Consider the following 15,918-nt stretch of genomic DNA (forward strand, 5'->3'; position numbering starts at 1 on the left):
AGAAAGGTGTCAGGGGGGAGATTATGTCTCCATTGTCTGCTAGCAAACCAATTCTGACAGCGGTAAAAATCACAATGACTGCCCCTGGCCCAGAGACGGGTGGGTTAGGCTCGATGCAAAGCATACTCCAGCGTAGAATGTCTTTATCCCAGACATTCTGAATGGACCACACCATTTTAGCCATATGAGATGATAATAGCTCATTAAATAACAGAGCAAGGCATTGCAAAATGTACTCCGTTTAAAAATAGAACAGATAGAATATTTCCATCTATTTCTGTGCATTTAATTAAAACAGCATGTTGCATAACATACGATAGTCGTTAGTGGCCAAAGAAAAATGTTTTTGTTTTGATCCATTTGAAGTGCTCTTGGTGGCATGTTGTTGCATGCACTTAAGTATCAGCAGAGAATTAAGGGCTTACAATTTGGCTTTTGCAGAGCAAGGGTGGATGCATAATATATATATCATCAATATCATAGGCCTAACTGCCATTGATGAAGCGGCATGAAGAACAGGCTTTTCATCAACAGTGGCTCCCCTTTACATAACTGAAGGAGCTCATTCACATGCAGCTTTTTTCGCATTGAAAGTGTTTTCGTGCTTTACCTCAATTGTCCTTACAGCAGCCATTTATAGAACAACTAGAGCTGTTTTCCCTCGCTCTCTCTGTCTGTCTCTTTCTGTCTATTTCTGTCAGACTCTCTGTCTCTGTCTCTGTCTCTGTCTCTGTCTCTCTCTCTGTCTGTCTGAGCAGCTTCTGTAGAATTTAGACCGTAGCAATGTTCTGTTTTCTATTTTCCCTATTTTATTTATTTTTTTACCTTTCTCTCTGTTCTCTCTGAGTCTTATTCTCCCTTTTCCCTGTTCTCCCCCTAACCCCCTCCACACACTTTTTCTTCCCCCTTGCCTCTCCCATTCCTCCCATTCCACACATATCTTCTGGCCAGCTGAGTTAGTCTCCCAAGCTTTTGGTGTAGTTTTCAGGATAGAGGAACAGCCGATGTCAGCATTAAGTTGTATAACACATAATTACAACAAGTTGTGGAAACATAGCCCCCCCCGCACCCATTCTCTGCTTCTCTGACCGAAGCCTTATGAGTATACTTTCAAGATTGAATAAAGGAGTTTCGTGTTTTTACTTAGGCCTAAGACATTCTCCATTTGGAGTAGGCCTAACTTTGCTTTGTGTTTCTTCTTAAACATTTAACTTGTTTCTCTCTATGGGAGGTTGTATGCTTGAGGCTGACAACGTCACTGCTCTCCTCTTCTCTGCAGTGTCTTTCTTCACTGGGCTATCTTAAGCACCAGTCTCTCAGTGTGGCCATTGGCAAGTGCTATCTCAAGTGGGCCGGCATTTTATCATACCACTTTAGATGTTTTTGCACTAGCTTTGCTTTTTGGACACACACACACACACACACACACACACACACACACACACACACACACACACACACACACACACACACACAGGCATAATTGCGCTGGTGGTACAATAGTACCATCATGCTTATGCACAAGTGTATACACACTGCATGCAAGTGTGGCCCTGGCCATTTTGTTTCCATGTGTGGTAGTCATCCCATCTGCTTTGTGGATGTGGAGAGAGAGACGGAGGGCCCTGGGCCCTCATTTCCTCATGACTGCAGCCGGTTTTATTCATTTTTTGTTACGGCAGAAACCTTTGCTTGGTTCACTGGTGTGGCACTAGGACCAGCAAATCTAGCTACTGAACTCCCTCTGCCTGATCCGCTTTGAAAAGGAGGCCTAATCATTACACAGCAGGTACTCCCACCACGATGAAAGCCCACTACTGCACTACTCCCACTTACAATCCGTTGTAATGAAATCTCTCATTTGTTTTGTTTTGATGCTTGTCCCCTGTTTTAGCTGGATGCCTGTCAAAAGTAAGGAAGCACCTAACACAATGTCACATTTTTGTTTGAATGTCAATTGTATTCCAACTGTAAAGAATATTACGTGTTCCAGTACTCCAGATATTTCATAAACTTCATAAAGCTGCTGGATGGACTTCATTTTGTTATTCAAACAAAAGCATCGGACAGGAGTTAAAGGTTTATGTTTAAATGAGTTGTCCCACATCTCTTCTTCTGGTGCCATCCCATCTTCTGGCTTCCCTCCTCACTGAGCCCTCCATCACTCCTCCCCTTTTCTCTTCTCCCTCCTCTATCCCCAAACTAACTTGTCCCTCATGTCTTTACACACACACACGCACAAACGCACGCACGCACGCACGCACGCACGCACGCACGCACGCACGCACGCACGCACGCACGCACGCACGCACGCACGCACGCACGCACGCACGCACGCACGCACGCACGCACACACACAGTTGGTATGGGCCTCTTCACAGGCGACTCCAGATTTAGAAGCTGAGGTGTTAAAGCTATTTCTGTTTAACTTCGCTCTCTGTCTCCCTATCTGCCTGTCCAGGCCAGCTTGACTATATGTTCCTAAGGTCCAATGGGCTCTGGTTAGCTTTCATGATTCATTTTTACAATGCTATGTCTTTTTGGTATGTACTATGTTAAAGCGTACTTTTCCAAATGTAGGTGATTGGCTACATAAGAAAGGATTAAATCCAGAGTTGGAGATGGATACAGCAATCGATAAAAGACAATGCACAAATAGATGGACAAACTGACAAAAAAGGAAGAAAACGGAACCCGAAAGCACAGAATATCGACCAGTTATTTGTTCATGCTCGTTAGTTGGCTTAAGGTCACATGGCATTCATTTGTGACATAATGTATTGGCACATTAGATCAATAAATTATTAGCTGCTGTAAACAATGTTTATGTATCAGCATCGAAGACTAGCTATCAGAGGCGTTGGTTGTTCTCATGTGCATATTTTGGTTATTTGAACCCTTGACATTTGACGCCTTGTTATGGACAATTTAATCTGGGTTCAAAGGATTCCCATGGTGCACTAGGAAGTCCCTCCTAGAGTGAAACACTCACACTTCCTGGGAATGTCATCAATGGAACAGACATGCTCTTACTCACTCTGACTCAGTCGGCGAGATCTTCTGATCCCTTGTCCGATGTGTGCTTGCTCTCACGTGTGCTAGCATATCAGACACATACCCAGCAGAATAGATATCCCCCAGATTTATTTCCTAAAAACTATTGCATGATCAAATAGTTGTTCTATTTTTACCGTAACAATTGTAACTACATGAATTGTAAACTACAACATACCGACGTCATCCAAAGAGGGGGAAAATTCCCTTCCAGTGACACGGATGAGCATGTTTAAGAGACACTTAACATTTCTCTAAGACGTGGTGATTTACTTCACCGTGGAGGGTGAGGAAGTAAATCATCCATCTGCTCGTGTTGGCTGACCATGTGTTATGAGGCATGGACTGAGTGCTGGGACGTGAAGTACTGGTGGCCGCAGTGGCAGGCTTGACTAGTTGTTAGCATCTTCTTGTGGAATAAAAGCACTCTGCTGAGAACACTGTAAATCCTACCAGGGTAGAATATGGTCAAAAAACCTCTGTTAATCTCTTTCTAGCTTTTTACATCCATTCAGATGGCATCAGTTTTAGCGAGGCCATTATAGGTATAAGTGTCACTATAAAGTGGACACCCTGCGGTTTTGAGGTCTGGCACCCTTTGCACTTGGTAGAATAGAGGAAACCGGCATTGATTACCAGACATGTTAGGGTAACATAAAGGATGTCAAAATGTCAATAGACATGAGGAAGGTAAGGTGCAGAACTCGACTTACTACAGGGCTCAGCTTTAGGTTGAATCAAGGTCAATTTGAAACGAGTGTGACACAAAATAAGAGCCATGAAATACAAAGAAGAGCCATTAACTGGCTGTGCCATTGTTGCCGTGCACTCTGAAAGCAGGCGAGCCCTTGCCGTCTCCCATTGGGTCCATCCAGGGGGTCCCCAAAGAGCAAGTGGCCCCTGGTAAAGAGATTGATTTAACATGGAACCCATGGTGGTAAGTGGGCTGGTCTGTGGCCGAGATGCACACACACACATTCGTATACAGACAGGCTCTCAGCGGGTGGGGGGATTATCTCTACAGACAAATGGACAGACGGACCAGAAGATTGGGGGATAAAAGAAACACTGAACCACTCATTGTCCCTTGCTAATTGTTGTTGTACACTATCTTTTGTATCTTCCTGGACCGCTTTGCCTTTATCTTCTTCATTGGTCTCTATGGGGCAATTCCTTTACGTGGCTTGTATACCTCTTCCAAAGTTAAACTAGACTGATGTGGACTTCCTTGTAAGAGCTTAAGACGTGAATATACAGGGTCTTTACAGATCTCTAAGCATGGAAATACAAACAATAATTGTGTATTCTTTAATATGTGGAAAAGGACGGTGATTATGCATAACAGAATGTATATTATTGTTAAAAGCCCATAATAGCACTAAATCAGCAATTAAATATCAGGGTACGGAGGAAAATTTCTATTTGTATTATTAAATGTAAGGAGTACGGTAGCAGGATCCATGTTAATGATTTATTGTCTGCACAGGACATGACACATGAACAGGAGTCAGTATTGAGACATATTTGCCTATCCGTGCACGTGTTGCATACTCGCAAGATAACCTTAGTCGCAGGCTGCCAAAAGAATAGTTTGTACGGCCGTGCGAGCCTCAGCATGGGGGAATTTGTATGTGGTCACACTCGTGGCTGCAACACAACAACAAGATACACTCGGCTTTTGTTTTGCACGGCTCCATGGTTCACGTACCACTGTGCTGTTCCAAGTGATGCACAAGCAAGCAGGTGTCCACAAAAATGGTCTCAGGTGATGCGTGCAATGATTGCAAATACATGCATGAATGTATATTCAAACACTCACTTGACCAGTCCTCTTTCATTGTATAATGCAAAATCTACACACATTAGTGCGTGGGTGGTGTCCATGGACCATCCTTTGCAGTTTGGTTGAAGCCTTTTAGGCCTGCATATGTATAGGTAGTATGTGAACTCAAACGCATAGTTCCTTATGATCATGTCTGTCAATGCGGATACACGTGTACATTGAGTGCTCAAAATGTCCTGGCCCGTTCCCCTACCAACCACTTTTCTAAAGATCCCGCTTTTGTTTTCTCACTTCCTGTGGCCCAGCTGTGAATAGAGCAGCCACATCAAGGCACGGGGAACAGCTCGGCCCTTCACCCTTGATCACCTCCTCTGTGACATCTCCCTTATTAGGACGTCAGTGCCCCATCAGGGCTGCTTTGACACGCTGGTTATTTATGCACATCAGATGCTCCCAGGGTTGCTTCAGCATGTTGTTTTCAGATTCTATATCCAGTGAAGGATTCATTGGCATACATTGTTCTCCCCACCCAGACTCATGGTTAGAAGGTTCCCACCACGGGTTAGAGGTCCCGCCTCATTGGCTATATGTGTATCTGCTTGTTTTACGTGCTGAGCGCTTTCCTGTTTTCTGTTGCGCTCTTTTTTTTATGTTTTTGTGCAGAGGAAATGTAATTTGAGGTCATGGCTAGGGCTGGGGTTAATTATGGCTCGGCCTCCTGTATTTGTACAAATGTCCGCCCTGTTTCGATATTATAAGAGTAGTTATTGGTAAAAATGAATTCAATGAATGTATTACCTGTATTACTTATACTTGTACATGTTTTCATCACCTACAATTGAAGGGGAAATACAAAAAAACTTTTTTTTTGTCTTCCTTTGGTGGTAATGTTGCTCTTTTAATTTCTTTGTTGCAGTATCCAGAGCCATGAAACTGAATCCACAACAAGCTCCACTTTATGTAAGTATCTTCCCTTTACATTCTAATGTTTTGTTTTGTTACTTTTCTGTCTCTTACTACATCCATTTGCGTAATGGGTGACGCCATTGCTTGAGAACATTCAGCGAAAACTATCCATAATGCCTCATCGAGGGAAGGAATTTTATTGAAAAAAGACATTGAAAGAATGAAAACTGCAAAATACATAATATGGAGATAAAGTAATCAATTTGTTTTATTTGTCTAATCAAAAAAAGATACATTGAATTACGAGAAGGAAATCCCACTTCTTCCCGTTCTTCTTTCTGCATCCTACAACCTAAAGGCCATGAGAGGAACTTCATGTCAGTCCCTACCGCCTGGTCCCCACAAACAGCCTTTCATGGAAGCCTCTTGATTATTATAGATATTGGCTAATGAGACCTTGAACTCAATTGTATCAAACTCTTTACATTTATTTTTCTATTAGGTTCTTTGAATGTAGACACGGTGCCAGGCGGAGCATGATGGCATATTTGTGGTGCCTTTGAACCACTCATTAAAAACGGCTGTTTTGGTCACATGAAATTTACGCGACCTGCCTATTATGGGTGCGGTGGATACTTCCCATCCCACCCCTGTGACACATCACCGTGTAGCATTCTAGACAAAGCCGGAGCATAACTGAATGCGTCATAGTCAATTAAAGCATTACTAGTAGCAAGCAATATGGGCTGCTTCAGTTATTAGCCTACATTGACCTTAAATGCTCTAAGGCTCACCAGACAGCCATCTGTACTTAATCAACCAAGACATACATTCAACTGTTATTTTGAACTAACCCACTAGAGGGAAGCGAGAAATTATCTCTATATGACATGTTTGCTTGTCAGCAGTCAAGAATAGAAAATGCAAGGAAACGGAAACGCAATGGCCTGCATTTGTTGGCCACAGACGCACACACATGCACACACACATGCACACACACGAGTACACGCTGGCCAAATGTATTTTCCCAGATGAAATTGGCAAAGACTCTTAAGTCAATGAACAATGACATTGCGTGAAAAAAATAACATTCCAAAAGTAATAGCAACGGAAACATGTAACTGTCCCTGTAGTACAAATGGAAATGGAAAACGTTAATATAAAAAAGGAAATGTGCATAAATTGTGTTCCAAAACTTTATAATATCAACTAATAAATGCCACATGCATAACCAGTTAGATGACTGAATTAGTCTGCAGCAAGGAACACATGATTCACTTTGACTTCAGCCATGGCAGCCCGGTACACAGGGCGGAGTCCTCTGAAGGACTGAAGGGAGAGAACAATTAGAGGCAATGCAAGGCATGGGCAGAGTGAGTAAACCAGCATCGATATGCCAACCAATTGCTCATGATGGTGACTCAATGCAGTGGTCTGCAATGTCACCACGCACGCGCACACGCACACGCACGCATGTCCACACGCATGGACAAAAACACGCATTGAAACACACATGCATAATGAAACACGCACATACAGACAGACGGACACATAGAAACACAAAGACACAGACACAGACAGACACTCGGGTATGTGTAGTTTGAGATGATTGTGCTAATAATAACAAATGTGTAATAAGATGTTGTCCACCATGGAGCAGCACCATCCCATTGAAGTAGCACCACATTGACAAAGCCAAAAGCTGGAGTCTGTTTTTAGTTACTGGGCTCGATAAATAAACCGTCAGTCATTTTCTTTGCATAAATAAAATTTAACTGAAACGGTCAGTTCTATTTTTATGCATTTCTTTTTGCATTATTTCGTTGGTTGGATGACAAGAGTCTGACTATGAGAAGATCCTCTGCGACTCCGACAGTGTCGTATTTCATTACGCTGTTGACCCCAAACTTGGCTAAACAGTTTAGCTCTGGGACTTTGTGCTCCCTTCAGTTTTGCCGTCAATCAGTGTTAGCCATGCTAGATTTGCGCTAACCCTTTTATCATTTATGCTAGCTAGTGACTCAGCGTGTGTGTGTGTGTGTGTGTGTGTGTGTGTGTGTGTGTGTGTGTGTGTGTGTGTGTTTGCAAGAGGCCCCCCTCTGCAGCTCTTGCATTACATTCATGTCTCTCGAAGCACACAATGAAACCAGTGCTGTAAAAGCCTTTAGCAATGCTACGTGGCTAAGTAGTATGGGCACTGCCGCCGCCTCAGGCCACAAAACTGTGCAGTCTGTGGGACAGAGATGAAGAGATAACCTTTGACGCTCCGCTCGGTCCTCACAAAGCCACCGCTGTCATAGAGGCAGAGTGAGGGGGAAATGTGGTTCTGTCATCAGAAGATGACTTTTGTGACTAACGACACGGATAGATGTAGCCCCACTGAATGCGTGACTCTGGACAATATTTATTCATTTCTTATTGGTCAAAGCCTTCATTCAAAGTATACCCCCACTCCCCCCCCCAACACACACACACACAAACACTCACACCAACACTCACACAATCACACAACCACATACACGTGCAAACACACCTACACACTTTTCATTCTGGAACGACTGCGCACATGTCAGTAACTCACACCCACACATTGAAGAAAGACTGTGTGTGTGTTTGTGTGTGTGTGTGTGTGTGTGTGTGTGTGTGTGTGCGTGTGTTTTGTTGAAGCATCGTCTGTGCTTTTGCTAGCGAGGGGGCAAAGGCCAGGACGTTGATAGTGGTTGAATAATGAACCTTTTCTCTGTCCGTCTCTACCAGGGGGAGTGCGTGTTGACGGTGTGCCTGGAGGAGGAAGAGGCATGCGGGCCTGGGCACGATGCAAAGAGCGGGGACGGCGGCGGGGAGAAGGTGTTCTACCTCCTGTTCTCCGGCTCCACCCAGCGCCATCTCACCACGACGCTGCAAGTTAGCAATGTGACTCTACAGGCCGTATGCCCAGGTAACACACGCACACGCACACGCACACGCACACGCTCACGCCCACGCACACACACACAATTTGCAATCTATTTTCAATGTTAAGTGGCTTCCCTTAAGGAGTTGGGGGAACTACCTTCCAACAAATCCACAAAAGTGGGTTTCAGCCAGAGGACCCAACACAAGGGACGGGAAGTGGTTTTCTTTTTGACACCCGGGACCCTGGAGTTGCTGGTTGGCTGGCCACAGACCCAGGCCTTCCACCCTAGCCCTGTTAAGCCCCTTGAACCCTCGCAGAGCAGAGCGTTTCTGCTCGACTGGGTGTTTTAACAGCCGAACCGCTGCCGTTTGAAGTTCTGACACATTCCTCGGTAATGGATTAAGTAGATGGAGAGATGTAAACATTTACAGCTTGTGACAGCGTTGGTCAGAACACGTGCCTGCCTTTTCTCTGGATGTGTGTGTGTGCTCTTTAGATAGGGGAAAAATAGTTGTTTGGGAATATTTTGATACCTAGAAAAATGTAGATGTTGGAGATTTCTACACCACAGAAGTGCTTTATTCCTAGAATGTTTGAAATTGGCTTAAAATATGTGATTGACCTCTATTAATTATAAATAATGGTAATTCTGCATTAATTATAAAGATTTGGGGTTGATTCAGTTTTAATAACAGAGACACCACACTTGAGTTATATTATTGTTAGTTTAGATTAGCATCGACTCATTTTCGAAATGGAGGCAGACCGTTAGCATGCACGAACCGCGAGACAGTTAGCTCGCGGTTCGTGCCTGCGTAGCCACAGCCCGGCCCCTGACTGATCCGTGAACTGCTGAGATTTGGATATGCAGCCAACTGGGATCGCTCCTCTTCCATCGGATCTCCTCACCTTTCTTCATCTTTTCCTTCCCTAGCCCACGACGTGTGTGAGCAGGTCGTGGTGACGCTGTGTGTGGTGCGGCCCGACGGACAGGTGGCCCCCCGGGCACAGCAGCACTTCTGCTACGTACAGGTGGGTTAGCTCGGTGCAACGTGAACGACATGTAGAAAGGATGCATGTAACATGCATATTGATAAAAACACCTCTATTCACAGTGGCCATTGTACCAGTGCGTGGGTAGTAGAATAAGCTAGTGAAGCTGAAGTTGATCTACTGCTAAAAGAGGACCTGTGACGCATAAAAGGAGCAAACCCATAATTAGTTGTATGACACCTATGTTTATCCTACGAGTGACATCTCTGTTAAAAGGGTCCATTAGTAATGAGGATGTAATAACTTCAAAAGTTCATTCAGTTTTTTAGAAATGGACTTCTGAATGCCAGGGGACCAGGTGAATGTTTTAACAAAATGTCCCCTTTCCCTTGGGTAATGTTTCAGGACCTTGCCCTGCATATGGCCCACTTCCTGCTCCACAACGGGGCACCGCAGGGGGTGATGCTGTTGGACGACCAGCAGGTGAGGGTTTGACTGGTGGAAGTAAGGCCACAAACGCCACACTTGAGTCAAATACAACTTCACTAAACACAAACGTACGTTCTAATTAGTCTTCAGTGGACTCCTTTCCTTATCCTTTATCCTATCCAAAAATACAGATTTGCTATTTCAATTTCTTTCTTACAACCTACAACGTTTCTATCCCACGAGAACTCTTAAGGGATACGAAAATGCATCGGTGCAGGTCCAATATTCAGTCTAGGCTGCTCATCCATCCTGTGTGACTGGTTTATTGTGATTGCCATTGTTGACTACCAGTTCCCTCCGTTACCATGTGTACCTCTGCTCATCAGGTTCCACTCAAAGAATGCGAGCGGCTGGACCAGAGTCTGGCGCTGGCCCTGAGACACCTCACCTTGCCCCGCCCCCGGGCGGAGACACCCCAGCGGGGGCTTGGCGCCGGCGCGCCCGCTGAAGCACTCGCCGCTGAACACGCGGATACAAGCGTCGAGGCGAGCCCGGACAAACGCGTAGTCGTCCACACGGAAACGGGCGTAGACACGGAGACGCACGCGAACACGTGCGCAGGCGGGCTCCCGCATGCCGCGGACTCCGTGGACCCGCTGGGTGAGAACACGACGGGTCCAGAGAACCGCATAGGTGATTTTCATGCCACACTGGCTTCCACCCCTCGTTCTCTGTTTTATGTAACATGGAGGGCTTGGCACGTTAGCGAGGCACCGGCCCGTTCAGCCCTATTCCCTGTCGAGCCTCTCGCTGTAATGATCCCGACGGAGACCCTTTCTCTCGCTCGGTGGCCGGCATAAGGCTTCTCTCCGTCTCCTTGCTTCCCCGCCCGTGTTCTGTGTTTTCCATCCAGGCGTCCTGTACAGTCAGGGAAGGTTAGGTCAACTACGCCAAATGCAAACGTTCCCGCTCGGTTCCTGGTTTGGCTCCAGGGCTCCTGCTCTGTTTGTGTGGTCAACTGGAGGAGGTTGGTCGTGGATATTGGCTGGCAGGCCAGCTAGCATGCTAAATGGATGGTCCTTTGTTTTGAAAGAAACTTCGTTCTGTATAGTAATGTAGGCTCATGTCTATTTAAATTAAAAAAGTAAAATGAAAGAAACTACGTGAGAGATAATAGAAAGTGTGATGAAAATACACAAACAAGAAAACACTGTATTCCTTTGACACGCATACACATATTAATTATGGAATATTAAATGGGAAGAGTTTTATCTTTCATTAAGTCTTGGTTGTTTGTCTCAGGACTCGTGAAATCGCGGGTACAAATCTGCCGACACAATTTTACCTCACATCTCATACACCCGATGTCAGTTCACATCTCATCTCCATCAGACACAAGTCAGCTTGTGGCCGACATGCAGACTGTTGCCATGAAGAGCATAAAGGTTCTCTGTGATCCTTGACGAACTCTTGAATCTGCTTATGCTCCTTATGTGTGTCTGTCTTTGTTTGTGCGTGAGTCTGTGGGCGTGTTCCTCCGTCTGACCTCCTGTATTCGTGTTTTCTTTCTATCCTCTCCCCACCCCCTCACTTCTGTAATATTCAATTTGACTATTGCCCCTCATTTCCCCTTTTCGACCAGTAAAGATTTGAAACTGAAGTGCAATTTCCAAAAACTTTGAGCTTAAAGTCCCTGGTGGCAGGACGATTAGTATCTTGAGGGAATAGCCGTTTATGCAGAAATAGATGAGGTGTCACTGACTGCACAGAAAGCTACTTGTTTGAAAGGATCTGTAAACTTCTGTATGGTCATAATGGGACGGTTAATTTGCACTTCTTCTTCGTCCCTTTGGTTGCACATATCTGCTCACACCAGATGTTGGAGAGTGTGTGGGAGAAGAAAGGTTAGCATTGTAAAATGTTACGAACACAGTGATACAGTTATAGCCCCTTTCCTCTTGTCCTTTAAAGAGTAAGGAAAGGATTGCATAAAAACCTGGTCCTTTTGTGACTGCCGTATATATGTCGCTCATTTTGCAATGATCTCATGGTTTGAAAGTCATTGTGTTATATACATCCTCCTATGAGCAGTTGAATATGTTCAGTTGTGGGTCGAGAGGAGAAGGAGGAGGAAGGCTGTTCTAGACTTAATCGCTCTCTCGCTCGCTCGCCGTGACCGCCTCTTAAATGACTAGTTTGACACTCGTAAATAATTAGCATTATGGGATAGTGGCTTACAATGACAGACCACAGGGCTAACGTGATTATCATGATCAACTCTTTCACACACTGCCCAGCAACAAACCCCCTTTCAGGATTATTTTTTGGCTCCCGTTGCACACGACAAACTGTATTTAAGAAGCATAAGTATAGTCCATTCTGTTATTACTGTGTGCTTCATGTGATTTTTCTATATCCAGACACATTTCTATGTACGTTTATGCGATTGAGCAGTGGTACGACTACGGTGTCCATCGTACCGTAGGCTAGGCTGTACACGCGAAGAGGGGAGAAAGTACTCTCTGTCGGCTTAATCCCTTAGCAAGCACTCATACACTGCCTCTTGGGGGAGAGAGAGGTAAAGTCTCTGTGGCACATATAGAAAAGGTGAGATATGCTTATCTCTCCCTTGTTCTTTGTCCCCTAGCTGTCTGCATGAGCGGTTGCATTTGTTTGACTTGATAACCGGTCCTCTAATCTACGTTCCTCTGGTAGTACACTGCCTCTGTTCCCGACTGAACTGTGCACTTTTTTTGTATACTTATGTACTAAATCTGTGACGTGCGCATACAAAAAAGAACCCAAAACACCAAGCCTCCCTTCGTGATTTGTGGCCGTCCTGTATCTGCACTTGCTCTTTGGCTCGTCCGACATCCCTCATGACTCCCCCGTTCTGCTCCCTCCCCCTCTCCTCCCCCTCTCCTCCCCCCCCGTCCAGATGTCTCCCAGTGGGGGGGGCCGTCGGTGGTCAGCCTTGCTCCACTTTGCGGCCAGCCGTGGCCTGAGGAGGGTGGCGTTGTTCCTGCTCCGGCAGCCGGCGGCTAGAGAGGCGCTGAGGCAGCGGGACGCCCAGGGAGACACCCCCGCCAGCCTGGCCCGGAGGAAAGGACACCAGCAGCTGGCCGAGCTCTTCACACGGTCAGTACTCTGGAGAGAGAGTCTCTCTCTCTCTCTCTCTCTCTCTCTCTCTCTCTCTCTCTCTCTCTCTCTCTCTCTCTCTCTCTCTCTCTCTCTCTCTCTCTCTCTCTCTCTCTCTCTCTCTCTCTCTCTCTCTCTCTCTCTCTCTCTCTCTCTCTCTCTCTCTCTCTCTCTCTCTCTCTCTCTCTCTCTCTCTCTCTCTCTCTCTCTCTCTCTCTCTCTCTCTCTCTCTCTCTCTCTCTCTCTCTCTCTCTTGTGTGTGTGTGTGTGTGTGTCTTGTTGGGGTGGTTTGGGTGAAAGACAATGAAAATGTGTAGCTTTGAAAATGTTCCAGAGCAAACTTTAACCTTGTCCCGAGGAAGAGTGAGTTTTATTTTGAGTAGAATACGGTAGCGGGTGTAACTGTGAATTGGCGTTAAGGCAAAGAAACCAAACTAAAAACAGACTTGTTGTTGTTTTCCACACATCTTCAACGGGTTCCCATTAGAGAGCCTGTGTTAGATACCCAGTGATGGAGTGCTTTTACATGTTTCAGTGTCTGTGACAATTGTCAGCCCCTGTGTAAAGGAGTGGTTCTCGTATACGTGGGTATGCAATAAACACCTTGACTGAGATGCATTTTTCTCACACTATTTTGAATTTGACGACTGTATCTTGCAGAAAGGTCTGTATTTATTGTACTGCGTGTGGCATTTTTTTTATTGCTTTTCCCCTTAAAAAAGTGTGTTCCCCTGAAGCTACTGAAACAGGGGAATGTAAGAAGCACTAATAATGTTGTGAAAGCATTGGGAAAAACTGATCCCCATCCCATTATCACAGCTGATCCCGTGCACGTCGGGTGGTTTATTTCAGCTGCTAGATGTCTACTCAAAGCTGTCAACTCTGCCAAAGATTCTTGCCTATCAACGTCTCTGCCGTGTGTCAGGTCCATTACCTGTGCCATGCATTCTTGAAGAATGTGACTGTCACATTTATTTTTGAAGCCCTCTTCCCCAGATTGCCGCACATTTTGCCAGCCCTTGCCAAAGTGTGGCCTAGTGCACCTCTTTGGACGCACCGGGACTGGCTCCAGCCTGCTATCATTGAGTAGCTCATGAGAGCTGCGGGCGGGAGACGCTGGAGGGAGGTGCAGAGGGATCGACACATTAACCTTTTTAATAGTAGTCCCCTGATTGGCCCACGTTTTGCAGACCTTGCCAAAGTGGAGCTCTAGGGTAATTGCCTTGATCACCTGTACGGACACTACGGCGCTGTGCGAGTGCCCAAAGTGTCGCCTAATTTCAGCAACCAAATGAAGCCCCACTTCCATTGAGGCCCTGAGCACACAGATCACACATTTGGTTTATATTTGTAGCGCTGCCCAAAAGATTAATAAGAATATAATTCGTTTTTGTTTTACGAGCAGAGCACATGATGCAGTAATGTAGCGGGATAATATATTTTTGGCTCACTTCCTATTGGACCTGGTCTGTCTTGGACGTCCCCAAAACATAATTTTGTATCCGTCCCGACATGGCCGTGTGATTTGGGCTTTAGGCTTTACTCCTGCAAAGCAGCCCGACTGCTATTTTGTTAATCCATGTGCAAAGACGTGTGTCTCATGTTATTTCAGTGGCTGGATCCTTTCTTTTCAGCCACCAAGATGGATTGCTGTGTCTGACATGTCATGGGAAAATATCTGATTTATGAACAATTCAATCTCAATTTGTCAATTTGTCTCTTTTCTCATCTCCTTCAACTGAAGCTTTTATTTGTCCGGGTACGGCTGTTTATTAGGGTTGCAAAGGGGTGGCACTTTCCGGTAAATTACCATGGGAAGTTAAGCTTGGGAATTTTGGAAACATAAAATCTGAAAACTATGGGAATTAACTAGGAATTTAGGGTAATTTAATCGATCTGTATCATATCCAAGCATATATATATATATTTATTTGTTAATTTTTTTTTTGTTTTAAGTAGACACACCCTGTAAAATAACACTATAAAAACTTGAAAACAAACATAGATTTATTTGTAAGTAGAACTTTAACAAGTTCTAATTATTTTATTCTTTCATTGAAGAACGAAAACATGAATTTTGAGTTGAATATGCTCTGGGCTCAAAAGTGTGGTCCAGGGTTCTAGAAGTCATCAGTGCACGTGTGATGGAGGATGCACCGTGCATGTAGGGGGCGTGGTCTCGATAGCCCTGCATTAAGCAGGGTGCTAGCGTGATTGAGGAATAGCAAAGATATTCAAGTTTACTTGCATGAAATCTGATTGTGTTGGTCAAGAATCGATAATGCTAAAACATATTTTGCCCAACTTTATTTAAGTCCCCTGTTAAGAGCCAACCTTCAATTTTGGAAATTCCTGTTTATTCCCATACATTTCCGTTAATTCCCATAAATTCCTGTCAATTCCCATGGAAAGTTTCCAACTTTGAAAATTCCCGGAATTTTGCAAGCCTACTGTTTATTGACTACTATTCAGTCTTGGGCATTTGAATTACTGCTGCAGTTGATATCTTCCGTGAATGTGCGTGTTCAGTGTTGCTTTTGTAACAAAATCGCAAATGCCCAGCAGAAATGGATAGAATGTTTATAGTGCCATTTGTTTGTCAGTGAGTGTTAAATTCCAGAAAATATCCTGATTAATTAATGCTGGGCTGGATAAAAAACAACCATCATATTTCCTCCATCACCCCAGACGTCTACAACATCCAATATGCATGGAACCG

General features: G+C 44.8%; 1 protein-coding gene and 1 long non-coding RNA gene across 9 annotated transcripts in view; one reads left to right on the forward strand and one right to left on the reverse strand.

Annotated features, from left to right (window-relative positions):
• LOC132464669 (uncharacterized) overlaps positions 1–15,918 on the reverse strand; it is a 299,834-nt gene that overhangs the window by 44,759 nt on the left and 239,157 nt on the right. The window contains exon 1 of one of the 2 annotated variants that reach the window (XR_009527319.1): positions 2,301–2,360. The exons of the other annotated variant lie outside the window; for it this stretch is intronic. This is a non-coding gene — a long non-coding RNA (uncharacterized LOC132464669). Of the gene's footprint in view, positions 1–2,300; positions 2,361–15,918 lie in introns of those variants that run through there. 2 annotated transcript variants of the gene reach the window in all.
• Positions 10,615–15,918, forward strand: part of akap13 (A-kinase anchoring protein 13) — a 61,514-nt gene continuing 56,210 nt past the window's right edge. For all 7 annotated transcript variants that reach the window (XM_060061172.1, XM_060061173.1, XM_060061166.1 and 4 more), the window contains exons 1-2: positions 10,615–10,754; positions 13,000–13,199. In XM_060061172.1, coding sequence (XP_059917155.1) covers positions 13,000–13,199 — 200 coding nt within the window. In that variant the 5' untranslated portion in view covers positions 10,615–10,754. The remainder of the gene's footprint in view (positions 10,755–12,999; positions 13,200–15,918) is intronic.

The sequence above is a fragment of the Gadus macrocephalus genome, chromosome 9 (assembly GCF_031168955.1).
Source record: "Gadus macrocephalus chromosome 9, ASM3116895v1".
Taxonomy (NCBI): Eukaryota; Metazoa; Chordata; class Actinopteri; order Gadiformes; family Gadidae; genus Gadus; species Gadus macrocephalus.